The sequence below is a fragment of the Aythya ferina genome (genome assembly GCF_964211825.1).
Source record: "Aythya ferina genome assembly, chromosome: 7".
In the NCBI taxonomy this organism is placed as follows: domain Eukaryota; kingdom Metazoa; phylum Chordata; class Aves; order Anseriformes; family Anatidae; genus Aythya; species Aythya ferina.
In genome coordinates, this window is record NC_140302.1 from 21,329,834 (window position 1) to 21,347,293 (window position 17,460).

Below are 17,460 nucleotides of genomic sequence, written 5' to 3' on the forward strand. Positions count from 1 at the left end.
GGATCACTTTAGGGAAAGCAAGAGACCAACTGCCTAAAGCTTGAAGTTTAGCTAAAGCTTAGAATTAGTCTAAGATCAACTGAATATTAGATGTCTTGCTCTTGCTGGAGTGGGAAAAGATGGGAGGCTATTGTTGTCCAACTTGTTAGAACTGGGGGAAACAAAGGACTTCAGAGGCAACTAGTAGCAGGCAAGTAGACTGTCTAACTGACCCACCCTTCCTGAGGTATTGCAATTTTAAAGATTACCATGTGTTCAAATGTGTGCACTGCTGTCATTTGCTCAGGACAGATGAAAATGTGGAAGTGCAAATTAACACTGGAAAATTTTGAAAGCACTACTGTTGGTGAGCTGTTCTTGAGTTAATGTCATCATGTAAGAGGGTGTGGTTGCTGATCTGGTCATCCAGATTACCTGAGACTTCTGAAGTTCTTTTGGGAGTTAATGTAAGTCACTCCAGCTCCATATCAAAATGAAATAGCGGGTCTGCAAAATTTTTCTACAAATGTACAAGAGAAAATATTTTATTTGCTTTTCCCTGGAATCAGATTTGGTTTAGGTGTCTTTTGGGTAGTCTTACTGTTTGTTTGTTTGTTTGTTTGATTTCCCCTTCCATTATTCTTTAAACCACGTATATTTTTATCTGTTGTTCTGAAATAGGAAGTCATACTGGTGGTTGAACTATGTAAGGGAAAATAAGAAAATTTGGAATAGACATTTTTTTGTTGATTAATTTTGCATTGATGGAAAAAGAGTGAAGAGAAGTTGTTTTTTCATTATCCAGCTGCATAAAGGACATTGAAGCATTTGTTCCTTTCACCTGTGGGAATTGTTTCCAATTTGTTCATATTATAGTTACTTTCAAAGATATTTACATTCTAGAAGATGTAATAAAGAGGAAAAAGGCATTAAGCTACACAGTATTTTTCTTGTTTATGCACTTTGGGCTTTGCAGTCGTATGGAATGAAACTTTTGGACTAATCTTTGACTGTTGAATAATATCAGTGCCTGGCTGCAGGACGTCTGTTCTTAGAAAAGTTTGGTCAAATGTAGAGGGAGATGTTTCTTTGTTGTATAATGCCAGACTTATATGAGTTGTATAGAACATCAATTTTTGGAATGTTCAAGGCATAGGAAAAAACAATAAAGCCTATGTGTTTGAGAAAGGCCATCTGCTGTTGTTTCCTGTGCTGGGTGTACATTACTCTGTAATGTCAAGATTTGCTGCATCAAATCACAGACAATGTTATATAGTACTACAGTCAGGGGTATAAATAACCTAAATAATAATATAAACACTGAAATAAGGCATATCTGATGTTCTAAATCTAGGTTTGTCTTGTGGGTTGAATGCAATTATGATTACATAACAGGAGAAATGTTTTCTTAAGCTCCCTAAAGTTGAGACATGCATGGAGTCAGTTTCAGCTAATGTCCAGCTCTGTGCAACAATTTGCAAAATGTGAAGATGTATCTAGGATTGATTTAAGGCTCACTGAAATAACCTGATATATTTCCATAACTCCTAAAGGACACTGGATCAAGGGTATGCTACTGAATCAAGGTGTCTGTTCAGTAAAGAGAAGAAAATAATAGCATCAGTTTCAGTTGTGGTCAGTTTTAAAGGTTAGAACAGCTTCATGCAGTACCTGTACGGCAAATGCTGATCTTAAACTGCTTTTCACATCTAACCCATCCCCTATGTGTGAGAAATATGTGAGGCATAGCTGGAATATCACTGTGCTCTGGCCACTCTCTCCCCAATTTATATATTTTTTTTGAGGAGCAGGGCTGGTGGAAGACCCCCAGGTGGTATTGGGACTGGCTGCTGGTTGAGGTTTGCCAACGTGCCAGCACACAATGACTATTTTATGCGGCACATCACTTAAATTACAGGACCAAAAGCAATTTAATTTCAGACAGTAAAAAGCTCTGCAAGAGAGGATTGTGAATATTAATTCATAACCTAATTTAATGACAATATTGTGTGGAAAAGGACTAAGATTATGTTGACACCTAAGAGAGCAGGAGACTGAGCCTAGTACTCTATTTATATCCTTTCACTTCTAAAGTCCTGTGACAAAGTAAAGAAGTTTTTAGACAGAAAGAGGTAAGGAGGGTAGGAAAGACCTATGGAACCTAAAGGAAAGCTAAGGCTTGAAGGAAAAGTGTGTGAATGATGGTATCAATATGCTGATAGTTCAGTCAAGACAGTGTTGTAGACCCTGAAATTTAGCTGAGAAGACTTCATTAGAGACTTTTACAAGTTTTCTCAATCTAGCTGGGGAGAACAGGATGGACTGAAGAGGTTCTCAGACCTGAAGTGGAGCATCCCCAGTCAGATGTAAACGATGTGCTCAGTGAACTGGCAGATAAAAATGAATTGACCATAGGTTGAAAGCAGAGCTGGGTGTTTTTTAAGATACGACAGAGAAAGGGAAAGACATGCAAGAGGGAGGTTAAGACAAGGAGAGGAAAGCTTGATTGGGAAACAGAATGTCCAGAGCTTCACAAGTTAAACAAGAAGGGTCAGCAGGGAAGCAGAGAGAAGTTCTGAGCCTGTCATGGAGAGAGTTGCAGAAGTAGGGAGAGGGAGAGCTGCATAGACCCAGCATAATCCTGTTGCAGAGAATCCTTAGCTTCTCCGTGAAGAAGCACTGTAATCTACTCAAAGGGACCTCACTTTCATTGTGTGCTTATGGGTCCTTTTTTCCCCACTTCAGCTGCAAAATTGGTATTTTGTTTGAAAATGTTCTCTATAATATTTACAAAGTAAAATTATCTTGGGATTTTCTCACTGGCAACAATCTCAGTTATTCCAATAATCCACTTCATTATTGGAGTAAACTGTTACTGCATGCTATGGTAACTAAAGGCAGTGCCAGAAATCATGAGACCAATGCCACACTGTTAGAAAGTCTGCTTAAAAGATGTTTCTGAGGTTAAAAGTGCATGCAATTTTCACTTTTTAAGGAGGATGAGGGTGACAAATGCTGACCCAAAGGAGGCAGGGTCTGCCACAGGAGTCATTATCTCCTGGGCATATTCTGTTGGTAGCACTCCCATGAGCCATATCTAATTTGGATACATTTGGAGAATTTAGAGGCAAGCAGATGAACCTATTCCAAAAAGTAGAGTATGGGCAAGAAGATTAATTTTGTGAAGAATGTAGTAAGCACGTTGACTGCATTTGTTCTATTTCATTGCTTTCAGTACAGAGATGCGTGTATGTCTTTGTGTCAGTTTTTGTGTGATACAACTGTAATATCTTCATACAGTACTTCTCATCTGAGAGAATATAAAACTACATAGGTGAAGAACATATTATATCCTGTAGTTTACCAGTGATAACTCTGTGGAAGAAACAAGTGATGTAGCTGCAAAAGGTTATACAGAAAATAATTATAAAAAATATACATCTTTTTTAAAATTTAGATGTTTAACCTCTAACCTTTTTAACCTTTAGGTTAATGGTGTGTCTTCAGGAAAGAAGAGAGCATGTTTAAGTTCAGTGAAACAAAAAATACAAATCAGTACTACTCGGTCATTAGATAACATTTGCAATGATCTTTTGTTTTGTCTTGGGTTTTCAAGTCACAGTTGGAATCATTTGGTTGACAGACACAAGCAAAGGATAAAATGAAACTTCTGTTTGATGTATACTTGAATTATAATAATGATTTTTCACTTCATTTCAGGTTAATTGGCAGTGCATCCATAGCACTTAAGGATCTTGTAGGTAACCAAAGCAGATCTTTTCCTTTCAAACTCATACCTCTGCTAAACGAAAGGGGACAAGAAACTGGAGTGAGTGGCTCACATTTTTTTCTTTTTCTATATTCTTGATCAAAATGCTTCAGCAACAGAACTAATAGTGATATAAACGTACTTCCAAATTTTTTTTTTTAACTGTATAGATTAAGTTTGTTGCAATTTTGTAGCAAAAGCCTAAGACGGATGTAATTTATAACAGAATGTAATTATGCCAAGTTTAATATCAAAGATAATTCTTTAAATAAACAGTTTTCTCTGTATGAACTATGTATTTGTATGCATGTGTTATAGATACTGTGAAAATCAGCCTGGTATTAAAAAAAATAAAGAAGGAAAGAAAGAAAAAGCATTTTCTTAAATAACAGATAGTTCCATATTCACTTCTTGCTGTATTCTTTCTAATACCCACCTGCATCATAATGCTGATTCTAAGAAGAACATAATCACGTGCATGTTTACTTCCAGCTCAGTTCAGAAAATTAGGCAAGAACTTGCTTAACTTAGTTTAGGATGTGTTTAAATTTAAGAGAGTGATTAACTGATATCTGATAAAAGTAGCGTCTAGAACTGGGACCTTACTGTTTGCACAGACTGGCTGCTAAGCCACTTCATACTACGTTCCAGTCCTCTTAATAAGAGGCTTTAAAGGGTAATTTCAGTATCTCTTCAGCTGTAGTTTAATATCATGGTTAGTTGGTCACAGGGTTGTGGTGGTTTTGCTGACTCCTCATGTTACTGTGGCAACTAGGAATAATGTTTTATTCATTAATGCAAAAACACAGCCTAGCACTAAAAAACAATTCTGTAATTACAGTGGAAAATGACATTTTTATTTTTTTTCCAGGATGGAAGTATGAACAAGCAATTAGGAGAGCCAGATAGGAAATTTTACTTACGGTTCAGACTTATTAAGTTGTTGGTTAGATAGTGTTATTTCTCTCTGCCTTTTTCATTTGTAAATTTAGGATGTCAACTAATCTGCCATCAGCGTTGTGAAAATATATTAATATTTGTTGCACATCTTATATGCATGCATTTTAACAGTGTTTTTTCTAAATATAAACACTGCAATCCCATTCTCTAAATATAATTTTAGAGTCTATTCCATTACCTGGAACTTCTTCAGCCTTTATTGTTTGTATCTATGTATAGCTTATTATCAATTTACTCGTTTACTAATAAGCTGAAACTTTATAATAAACTCTGCTGTGACCATGAATAGTTACTGCTCGTGTTCAGTGTTAGAACGACTTAACGGCTTTAAATGAATTATTGTGAATACTGTGTGTTTCATACAAAACCATGTGTTTCTCTATAGGCAACAATTGATTTGGTAGTAGGATATGAGCCACCAGCTGGACCTGCAAATCCAAATGACCCAGGAGGGACCAATACACAAGAAGGTATTTCAACCTTGTTTTCAGAACATTGTTGTTAAAAGATCATGGAAATATGTAAGATAAGGCAAGAAAGTGATTAAACAGAATTGTTCGCCACAAAAAAAAATATATATATATATATATATACAATATAATATATATGTAAAATAATACTAACCAGAAGCAAGCATGCCAAGACTGCCAAATAGTGATTTAAAAAGAAATTGAGGATGACTCAGCACTACAGTTAGGAGGAAAATTGGAATTTCCTGACACAAAATGTTTTTAGCTTCATTTTCTCCAGTGGAATTGAGTTACAAAAGAATAACTTCATTTAAAAGCTTTTCAAAAGGGCTTTTGTTAAAGAATGAAAGATTTATATATATATATTATATACATATTATATATTTTTTTAATGCTCAAAGAAATAGCAGTTATCTATCAGCTTATTGCAGAGGTAAGAAAAATAAGCAGGGAAGTTGCACTTTTTGAAAAATATATTTCTATGTTGGAGCCTTATGAAAAGATTTTCTTAAAGCATTAAATTTTTTTTTTTTAGAATAAGTAAGTTCTGAAATACACTTCTGTATCTTAATTTAGGCTTGATACTTGAGTAGTCCTTGTAATTATTGTAGGGAATATTCTTTTGTCTTGATGTATAATTTTACCCAGTCTTTTTCTGAGAATGTTTTTGAGATCCACTGTTTTTTCAGACTCATGAGAGAACTGTGAAGTAACAACAGATTTCTTCAGTTGACAGGCAAATAATTACCCTAATAGCCAGGCTGTGCTTGTGCAGAAAGAATTAAATGTAAAAAATTTGATGCATTTGAGGAAAAAATAAATCAGTTTGGCCATTATCTGCTGATAGAGAGTTACATAAGAAGGAAAAAAATTAGAGATGAAGAATCTCCTGAAATTTTGATTCCACTGAGAGGTGTGCTTGAGGAGTGGAAGGTTAGGTAATGTAAACAGAAAAGTTGTGTGTTAAATTACTAAACTTTGCAATATTACATTGAAATCTGGACTTGCAGGCTAAAAGTACTATTTGACTTGTATGAGATTATTTTGATAGCCTTTTAAAAATGCACTTATATTTGAACTATAAGGTAATACAGATAAACAGAACACAGCAGGCTTTTAGCTAGTATCCAGCAACTGCGTGAAAATTATTTCAGTGCCAGTTAGCAAACACACCTTAGTTCATTATTGTAAATACCTATTTCCCATGAAATAAAGTCACCTCCCCAGTTGTGACTGCTGCAGTTCCTTTTCGGAAATTAAAAATGAAGTGCTAAGTCAGGATGTGTAATCAAACAGTTGCATGTATCCATCAGGGCAGATGAATCTGAAAAATGTTAGGGAGGTGGAGTTTTCCAGTTATCAAGTAGATGGTATGTCAGTCTTTGTGGTTTTACATGTCTCTTGCAAGAACTGCTGATGAATTCATTATCAAAGTGTTCATTACCCTGTGTTGACAAATTCACTCACAAAGATAATAAACATTGTTAATGCTAGCCACCAGATGCACAGCTTGTTCTTACTGTAGATTTTACCATACTCACTGTCCTCTGTTTAAGAAAAGAAACTAGAAACACAAGGGAATTAAACAATTTTGTGGTCTAGATATTTATGGATTCTGTTTTGCAGTGCTGGAATTTCACTGTTTGATATAGAACTGTCTTCCACAGAGCTGTTGTGATTTCAGAACTGTCATTGAAGAGACTTACTAAAAAACTTCCCTTTATTCCACAGTTAAATGCTGTGGAGGGGGATTCATATTTTTATTTAAGATGGCACTATTCACCCTTGAGAAACTCTAAATATCTTCATATTTTCAAGGCTCTGAGGTAAAAACTTCAGATGCTATGCTAGAGCCTATTCTTGCTTCTAGGAAAAATAGCTTTAGCTGGGATGAAAGAATTGCACTTTACTACTACTGAACTTGTTTGGTTCAAAAAAGTATATAGGAATTGTATTAGATAATCTGCATTCTGAAGTGGGACAAACCTATGGTTAGCTTGGTTAGGATATAAATTTATTCTTAAGCAGGTTAAAATAACTAACTTCCAAAAGGATTTGGAAGCGTGTCAGCAAAAAATAAATAAATACATTTGTTAAAATGAGATGATAATAAAATTCCAGTATAACTCTCGTATATCAGACTCTTATTCACAGAACTTCAATATTAAGCTGTACTATTTGTTTATTGACTGCAATGTTTTTTAACTGTAGCAGATGGAGAAGACGATGGAGATTATGAGGATGGCATGGATGGTCCTGTTGGTAACATCACATCAACAGTTCCAAGTGGCACAAAGGAAGCCCAGCTAGCTAGGCGCATCACTAAAGGAAAGAAAACACGGAGAATCATTTCTAACAAACCACAAGATTTCCAGGTAATAGATTTATTAAATATTGCATGTTGCCTTTTTCTGACTTGTCATGACATCACTCCTTTCACATTGTCTTGAGTATGATTTAATGTCAGATCATGCAAAGCTAATAGACTGTAGAAACAATTAACCACTTTGCTTGAAAGCCTGTACTTACAAATTATTTTTCAAAAGTGCCTGTTACAGAGATGTCCAGTTTTGAACATTTGACTGAAATCTGGGTAAACCTTATTTATTATACATCTGTAGATAACAAGCTACAATAGCACCTTTAAAAATAAGTAGTAAAAGCATGTTAAAAAAAAAAAAAAAACCTTGTTGCAAAACTTACCTCCAACTTGTTTTGAAAAAGTCAAGTGAAATTATACTTGCTGTCATAGTTGATGCTTTAAAAGCCTATCTATGCTTAAAAGTGTATCTGCCAGCAACTTCAGGTGCTGGTTAACTTTTTTGGTGGCATACTGAGAAATTGTTGTCAACAGAGAAAGCATAGGGTGTGAGTTAATACAGATATTTAATTTTCATTATTGTTTGTTTATATTTATTCAGATTCGTGTTAGAGTCATCGAAGGTCGTCAGTTGCCTGGAAATAACATAAAACCAGTTGTCAAAGTTCATGTTTGTGGTCAGACACACCGAACAAGAATCAAAAGAGGAAACAACCCATATTTTGATGAAGTGAGTGTTGTAAAAAAAAAAATTCAGCTGAAAGGTTGATGCCATCAGATGAGGAAAAAATGGTTATCACAGCTTTCATTATAGTCAATAAATAATAATTTTGTAATATTTAAGGATAATGTGACTAACATGAATTTCCAAGTGCCCAGTCCCTTTATTTATGTATTCACATTAGTAAATGCAACATCACTATTTCTGGCAGTCCTAGCAAACTATCTAGAAAGAAATCAAACTTCAACTGAGACATATGGAACTTGTTCTTTGATATTATCGGCCATGTGACATAACAAGGGTTTTGAATAGGTTATAAAATCACTGAAAAATTAGGAAATCACTGTAGTCTTCTTTAGGTGTTTGCAGCTGAGCTTTCCATACAGTGCTTTGGGTAAGTAAGACTACTATACAGAATCTGGAAAAGCCTTTGTGTTGCTACACATGATTTGTAAATGCACAGCTAGATTTTTGTCCAGACAAGGATTTGTACATCAAACATATGGAAATGGCAGGAAGGAATTTATAAACATAAAAGTATAAACAGCACAAAAATAAATGATCCTGTGTTTGGAACAGTAAACATGTGGACGTTTAACTCATGCAGGCAAAAACAAGGAATGTAGTGAAAAGACTGAGACTTGAACTAAGCTGCAGGTAGCATTTAAAATTCATTAAGCATTGGTAGGGAAAAAGAAAAGAGGGGGGAAGGGAAAGGGAGAAAATCACGTGCACATTGTATCAATTTTTAGTCAGTCTCAGTATTTAGAGGTGGGGCCATTTTTATTTACTCCTTTTCTGTTGTTGGATAAAGTACTGACTGAAGTATCTCTGGTCTCAAAGACCAAACTTAGTAAAGCATATGCTATCAATAAAGCAAATAACCTATTAAATAGTATATTTCTTCATGCTATCAGACTATCAGGTTTGTTACAATAGCCATTTCACAGATGCAAATCATTACAATCGCTTATCATCATGAACACTAAAGACTATTTTGACAGGTACAACAGAGATGACTAGACCAGGATTGAATGTCCCAGAGAACAAATAACTTTTATAGTTAAGAAGCTGTTCCCCTGAGAAGACTATGAAGTGCAGAGCAAGGGCAACGCTGATAGTTTACAACAGGACTATACCTACTACTACATTCTTTCAAATGGAAGTCTTGACTTTGTCTTCTATTTTATACTAAGTTTATTTATGTAGTTCAGTTTTTAATTCTGCACTAAATTATCAGATAATGTTTCCAACAAGGAGCTAGGCTGATAGTATTTTAGCAGGCATATTTCACACGCCTTTTAAAGTCATGTTTTCATATTTTCTATCCAGAGAGTTATGTGAGGCATTTTCTGTTTCAAAATGTTTGTTTGTTTTTGTTTTTACCTTAACAGCTATTTTTCTACAATGTCCACATGACTCCTTTGGAGTTGCTTGATGAAACAATTAGTATTCGGGTAAGAAAAAATGGTGCATGTTCCAAGGGGCAGATGGATGCATATGGGGTTGTCTGGCCATTTCACTGTGACGTTTAGGAGCATTCCTGTTTCATATCTATCTTTATAGGTGTATGATTCTTATTCTCTACGAGCAGACTGTCTAATGGGAGAGTTTAAGGTGAGTATGAAACCAACCTCCGTATCTTGACTAAATTAAAGAAAATGAGATACATTTTTTAAGTCCTTGTTTTAAAAATTTAAAATTATACTGCTTTAGTATGGGGCCAAAGGTTACCTAGTGATGTCTTGCTTGTTATGCTAGAGACTGGTTGTTCTAACCACTGATAATCAGTTTTCTGATTTGAGTGGATGATTACTGTTAAAGAAAATTTTGTTTTATTTACCAAGTTCTTTCACTTGTATCCAAGAGAAAAAAATGTATTTTCCAAAAGGTAAATGTTTCACTTGAAAAGTAACAAGGTGATTATTTGGTATGAGTTAGGACCTGAAGAAATAATTTTATTAGGCAGAATAGTGATGCACATGTCAGCGTAAAATGCACATTCTTAAGTGATGTGGAAAGGTCATTTTGTCAGAAATTTGTTAAGTAAAAATCATGGAAAAGTTTAAATTAATTTCTGCCCTTCTCATGTCGGTGATGTTGTTTTTATTTGTATGCGTTACAGTCACTATTGAGAGATGAACATCTGCCTATAGAAGGTATCCTAAGGCAGTATAGACAAAGTATTCACATGACAATTGTAGTAGTTGCTGGGATCCCCTATTATAACACTTCCAGTGTCAGTGTTGGTTGTCTTTTGTGTCTGCTTATTTTGTACTGCAAAAATTCAGTACATCTCTGGACCACCTTTTCATGAAAATATGTACATGTGGAAGAGCGCTCCTCTCTAGATGAAGCTTGCTTGGTTTTGCTCTGTGCTGCTTATGTTACCATGTAATTTCTAATGATTCAGACAGGTATATTTCTCTATGAAGGACTGAAGGACTAATAAGAACAGGCAGGTGACAGCATGTCATTCAGATGCTTTCTGTTCCCATGTGCATTCCAGGAAGAAACCCCAAGAGCAATTCTTTCTAGAAAATGACCTTTTCAGACCTGCAAGGAATATTGGCCCAGTTGCCATGAGTAAACATTCCTGAACGTGTTTAAAACCTGATACAATCAATACAGTAGGGGTTCGTGTGCAATCTTGTCCAGGTTTGACACAGTGGGGAAAAAATTGCTCACCTTTTATAAAAAGAGAAATTAAATTACTCATTTAAAAACAAAACAAACAAACAAAAAAGCTTAATTTCTGCAACTGATCTGAGCAGGATGCTGAGCAGGAAATAGGGGAAAAAAGATTTCTGAAAAGCCTGTATGAACATAAAATAATGGAGGAACATAAGGAGTTTAAGAAGAAGTAATTAGCCCCATCTTCTGTCTCCAGTAAATGGGAAAGCTGGGGATCTGAGGAAGGAAGGAGCAAGCTGTTAGTTTGCATCCATCTTTTATTGCATTTTCTTCTTGATTGTTCTACCCATTCAAAATTCCTTTTTTGTAAATGTACAGCGTTTTCTCTTTCTCATCCCAAGAATATGCTATGTAAACTTTCTCTTGTTTGTGACAAACTTTTGAAAAAGTGTGGAGGACTTGCCTAGCATTTTCCTGTTCTGGTATTTCTTCAGATATAATGCCTTTGATCTTTATTGCAGATTGACATTGGCTATGTTTATGATGAACCTGGTAAGTAACAGCTACCTCAGAGCTTCTTTCCTAGAAGAAAAGTGTGCTTGAGTTCTTGAAACTTGGAATTGAAACATTTTCATTACTATTTCTAAAGTAAAAATGTAAGTAAATGGAAAGTTGAAATTGCTGCTTAACGTATAAACAAACAAAAAAATCCAATAATATGTAATTCCTTTCAATGATTTCAAGATGAAGAACAAGCACATAAAATTTGTATATTAGCTTTGGTATCAAAGACCAAAAAGAAAAAATGAAAGATGATGCAAAATTATTTGTAAATTGTTAAATAGTGTGCCACTTAATGTTTTAACACCGCTAGATTTTCTGTTTTGAATAGCGGTATTCAGACCTGTCTAAGGATAAATTTTTAAAATAATTACTTGTAGAATAAAGTAGGCTTTTTTGGAGCAGTTGACTTTGACGTTGATTTCTGTCTTTATTTAATGGATGTTACTAGGGGTGTTTTATGTTCACTTTTAGGCCATGCAGTCATGAGAAAATGGCTTTTGCTGAGTGATCCTGAGGATACAAGCTCAGGAGCTAAAGGCTATATGAAAGTTAGCATGTTTGTCCTAGGAACTGGAGATGAGCCACCCGTAAGTTTGATTTGCATGCTTTTCTTCTTTATCTACCGTTGATAATTCATGTTTCCCCTTACAGCTCTGTATAACGTCCTCTGTAAGCAGTATGTAACTTCTGTGTCCTGGAAGAAGCACAGATCTGTTAGCCTGATGTCACATGCAAGCTAATATGTAATTCCTCTTAGCATATCTAATCAGACTGAGCAGCATACTGATATCAGTTCCAGGACTAACTCAGGGATGTCTTGACTACTGTATAATATAGACAAGCCTGCAGAGAAACTTGAGTACCAGAAAGCTCCAAATACTTACCAGGTGAAAATCAGGCCCAATTACAGTTTAGGCATGAGTTAATTTGATGTATAGGAAAACATGTTAAAAGTAACTACTGTTTTTAACAATTCAGTCTTTAACTGTCTGTTGTCTTGTAAAGGTAAAAAATAAGCCCTCTCTGTAACTTTTTTCTCACTTGACTGTTGTAGTTCCAATACTGCTGTTATTCCTGATTAAGATTTATACATTCTGCTACTCCTTAGTTAAATGTAATGTCACTACAACCATGGAATATATCCTTCTCGTTCAATATTATAGGATCATAGAATGCTTTGGGTTGGAAGGGACCTTTAGAGATCAGGCTGTCTTCATGATTCTTGACATCACAAGGATATTTGTAGTTATTTGTGGTGACATTTTTGATCTCCTGTTTATTTCTAAGGGAGGAAGCAGTAAGTTTTGGTAAAATATATCAGAATTGTATGTATTTTCTAATTATAGTTAGATTCCTTACCACAATATTCATCTTGAGATAGGTATGAAAATTGCACAGTTGGCCTTACGCATGAGTGCAATAATGATCATCAGATGATGTTTTCAGAAGTGTTATTGTAGTAGGCTTCTACAGTTGAATAGCATAGAGATTAAAATATAAATAAAATAGTTTGAGTATAATTATTTTTTATAGTTTGATAATTCAATGAAGTCTCATTCTTTATAATGAAACTGACACAGTCTTCTACCTGTAAGATGTTGTGGGCACCAGTTTAACTAATCGCCTTAAATTTATAGATTACTCCGTCTTTCTTACATACCGGATACTATGTGCCAATATATCTCCCAACAGGTTGAAAAAAGGGAAAGAGATAATGAAAGTGATGATGTGGAGAGCAATCTGTTATTACCAGCTGGAATTGCACTTCGATGGGTCACTTTCCTTCTCAAAATCTACAGAGCTGAGGATATTCCACAAAGTACATCAGTCTTATTACTTGTCCATTGGTGTATTCGATTGCCATTAGAAATACCTGTGATAGCTGTTTGGAAACATTCCATGAACATAACACATCTAGAGCGTTTTACATCATTATTTGAGCCAATAATTCTGTGATGGTTTAAGTAGCCTATTTCAAGCTCTTTGGTAATACTCAGTAAGTCTACTTAATTCTTGTAATGGTTAATTTAATGTTACACACTAGATGAGTAATGTTCCTCTGTTGCTGAGTGGGCCACATTGCTTCAGGTAGTGGTCATCTTCATTAGATTATGTCCAATCACAGAAGTTAAGATTCGAGTCCAGATGATCTGCAGGTATGCTGGATGTTCTGTGCATGTCTAGTTTGAGTATATAGTGCATGTTTCAGTTCCATCCATCTTAGCATGACTTCTTCCTTTATCTGTGACAACAAGTGACTGTGTCTACAGGAACTTGAGTAAATTTTTTTCAAATACAACTATGCCCCTAAATTGAGGAGCACATGAGCACTCCGTAGAATGTTTCAAAAATTTATATTACTGAAATTTCACCGAAGCCTAAACTCTCAATTTTCACTGGTAGATTCTTACTCTTCACAACTTTGTTCATCAGATCATCCTACCTAGATCTGTAAATTGGTTGATTTTGGTGGGATTGCTATGGCAAGTTTAAAATAATAATAATAATTAAAAAAAAAAAAAAAAAAGAAAGCATAAACACTTACTTCTGTTTTGAAACTTCTGTGCAGTGGATGATGCTTTTGCACAGACTGTCAAGGAAATATTTGGAGGAGAAGCAGACAAGAAAAATCTGGTGGATCCCTTTGTAGAAGTTTCCTTTGCTGGAAAAAAGGTAATTGAGTAAATACCTGAATCACTTTATGTTAGTCATAGTCCTGAGAACAGAATTTATATGCCAATATACATTTTTAAGCTTACTTAAATTATGGAAATAAAGAAGTATTAGCCCTAAAGTTCACTTATTAGAATGAGGACAAACTTATGAGGTAGAGTAGAATGGGTGCAAAGTTGTTGACTAAGAAAAGGAATGTATGATTAAATGCTAGGAAATTATGTATGCCAGATTGCTTACCTACTGGTTGTTCCTGATCAGTTTTTGTAACTGATGGTGCAGATTTTTCTGGACAGATTAACAGCATTTGTGCATTTTATGACTAACATGTTCCTCAGAATACCAAATTTGAGCTGAAGCCTAATTGCACAGCCTATATTCATAGCTAGACAGTCTTCAAGAGGAAAAATGTGTTCCTTTATTATGTTATATAATCAGGTCAACACCCCCAGTAAACATAGGAAATCTTCAGCAGACATTACCAATAATTAATATAGTCTTTCCCATAGAGTATATTCCTCATCCTCTCTAAAATCTACATTAAATAATCTGGAATCAGGTCATTCCTATGTCTTACTTCTCTGCTGTGATAACAGATCAGTACTAGTGTGAAAGCATCTTTCTTGTAGCTAGTGGAAATAACAAGCTTTTTTCTTTTTAAGGCAACTCCAGCCTCAGGTTTAAACACAGTTTCAAAATTTTATTTTCCATCCAATAGCCATCAACATTGTATATGTAGGTCAGTTTAGCAGTATTTACCAAATGAAAGCTGATTGGAGCATAAACCTCTCAGCATTTAGCATTTACTACTCCCTCACTGATTAGAATACGATTGATCCTAAATCATAGCTAGTATATGCTTTTCTGTTATATCTTTGATATGCTATGTATTTGATTTTTATTTTTTTAGGTTTGCACAAACATAATTGAGAAAAATGCTAACCCAGAGTGGAACCAAATTATTTATCTTCAAGTCAAGGTCAGTTTTTTTCTCATTTCTTCAGAAAATTGGCATTCTTTTTGGAATCTAGGGCATTAACATTACAGAATTGAAATAAGTAATGAGTTATTTTATTATCATTGCTTTTTTCAGTTTCCTTCAATGTGTGAGAAAATAAAGCTTGCAGTTGTTGACTGGTGAGTTATGACTTAATCAAAGTACTAGACAACATAAATTATATTAAGTGAAGTCTGGTTCTGTAAGTATCAGGTGTTGTTGGAGTCTTAATCCACAAGAGTATATAAACAAGTGTTTAGGTAATTTTAATAATATGGTTTCTTTACAATAGATGTGATTAGCATAATATGGGAATATTGTTACTTTTGTACAGTGAGCACTGAGCGCTATTGCTAGTTAGGTGATAATGTAATGTTTCTAATACATGAACTTGTCATTTTTCTTTCTTAGTTTTGTGCCCACTAACTGGGTCACTAATGTTTTAAAAAATAATGAATTCCATTATATTATTAAGTAAAACTTGAATGCCTGGTTCTGTAAACATGTGTCATGCTCATATCATCTTCCTATTCGCGTATTGTTGAATGCTATTCAGAACATTAAGCATATTTTGAGTTCTGGTTTAGGTGGTTCAAATACTAGTAAGCCACAGAGTTGCTATTCTTCCTGTATATCTGATTGTACTTATTAAGCATAGTTCTGGGGAGAAGGCAGAATATATCACAGGGCTCTGGTTTGCACATTGCTGACTACTTGTACTCCTGAGAAGCAAATGATTTTTTTCAACAGAGCAGCTCCTAGGTTGGTTACTGAAATTCTACCAGGTTTTTAAAGAGTTTTACAGTACTTCGCATGACTTCCTCATCATACAGCTCACGTTTGTAATTATCAATTAAATGCCTTCTGTTAGTAATATTAAAGCATTCCAAGTGATACAAAATGTGAATACACCATCTTGGAGTGCCTTTGTCTCGCTTCAATGTAGGATGGCCAGCATTATGTTTAACTAAAATCTTTTTCTTTTTGTAGGGATCGTCTTACAAAAAATGATGTAGTAGGAACAACTTATTTAAGTCTCTCAAAAATTGCTTCATCTGGAGGAGAAGTTGAAGGTAACTGATTCAGCTATCTTCTCTTGTGGTATTAGGAATAGCAAGGGTCAGTGCTCCTAAGAAAGTCTAGTTTCCTGTAGTTTCTCAGTACTGTGGCAACAAGATAGTCTATTTCCAGAGTTTTCAAAACAATGCACATGGAAAACACACAGTGAGACTTTTCAAAATAGTAAAACATTTAAACCACATCATCATTAAATTGCAGTAACTACCTCAAAAATCAGTTTTACTTACGAAGATAATCAATCAATTAAATTTGCAAACCAGTTCTTTACCAACTTCAGAAAACCATGTGATCTCTGTGTCATTAGTGAGATGCATACATTTACTAAGATTCTTAATACAACATTTACAATCCAGAGTTACTGTTTCATAATCACTACTTCATCAGGTGCTAGCGGACAAGATTTTGTTGCCACCTTATAAGATTGTCTGTGCTTTCTCTGGGAAGAGAACCTAAAAACAGGAGAATGTTCCTGAATAGTTAGTCTGCAGGAATGATCTAGAACCACCTGTGCATTTCCTTTATACTGCTTTCAGATGTTGGGGGGGAGGAGTTGGATCAGTCACTGCTTTGATCAGCAGCTTTATAGAAATTGGCACTGCCTCTCATCATATGAGCGCTGCACATTACTATTAAGTAGCCCTTGTTTTAGTAGCTTCAATGAACTAATGGAATGTCTGCAATACTATGATTGCAGAGAACTTGCTTACGTGCTTCAGTTTAGGTGACTAGATTTGTGATTCCATAAAGATTAAAAGGCAGAACTGATTAACTGCAAGAAAACAAATTTTGTTAGGCAGGATATGAAGTTCTTAATGTGTTGACCTTGTTAGACTATAGCTTTTCAATAAAACAATTCTTTACAATGTTGTAAGAAGGAGTTTTGTGCCAAGATTTTGGGAAACATTAAATTACACATTTCCTGTTATTTTTCTGTTCTAATACAATGTTGTGAACATTTTATTAATAATTTCCTGGTGATCTACTTCTATAATCCCATCTTATTTTTATAGCAGAATCTCTCATACAACTGAGCCAGCTCCGTGACAATTATTGTGTTACTTAGCCAGAAAAAAAATTGCGTTTTAATATACGTAGTGTGGCATATTAGGTGTCTATACAATATGATAAAGTACAGACTTGAACAGACTTTACATTTATTTATTTGCGTACTTAGTGCTTGTAGAACACTGACAGAAAACCATTTCCACAATAAGGATCTAAATTACTGTTTTTTCTGTTGTGTTTATGAAACACATATAATACATGCATGTTGTCTGAAAACAGACTAGTTTG

At 34.7% G+C, this 17,460-nt stretch overlaps 1 protein-coding gene across 5 annotated transcripts in view; it reads left to right on the forward strand.

The window, feature by feature from the left end:
- Positions 1-17,460, forward strand: part of MYOF (myoferlin) — a 69,930-nt gene that overhangs the window by 15,903 nt on the left and 36,567 nt on the right. For 4 of the 5 annotated variants that reach the window (XM_084524907.1, XM_084524903.1, XM_084524905.1 and 1 more), the window contains 13 exons: positions 3,700-3,808; positions 5,094-5,178; positions 7,390-7,553; positions 8,100-8,228; positions 9,614-9,676; positions 9,786-9,836; positions 11,375-11,405; positions 11,889-12,004; positions 13,110-13,236; positions 13,987-14,090; positions 15,001-15,069; positions 15,184-15,227; positions 16,078-16,160. In XM_084524907.1, coding sequence (XP_084381033.1) covers positions 3,700-3,808; positions 5,094-5,178; positions 7,390-7,553; positions 8,100-8,228; positions 9,614-9,676; positions 9,786-9,836; positions 11,375-11,405; positions 11,889-12,004; positions 13,110-13,236; positions 13,987-14,090; positions 15,001-15,069; positions 15,184-15,227; positions 16,078-16,160 — 1,175 coding nt within the window. The remainder of the gene's footprint in view (positions 1-3,699; positions 3,809-5,093; positions 5,179-7,389; positions 7,554-8,099; positions 8,229-9,613; positions 9,677-9,785; positions 9,837-11,374; positions 11,406-11,888; positions 12,005-13,109; positions 13,237-13,986; positions 14,091-15,000; positions 15,070-15,183; positions 15,228-16,077; positions 16,161-17,460) is intronic. The other variant, XM_084524904.1, reaches the window with a different exon arrangement.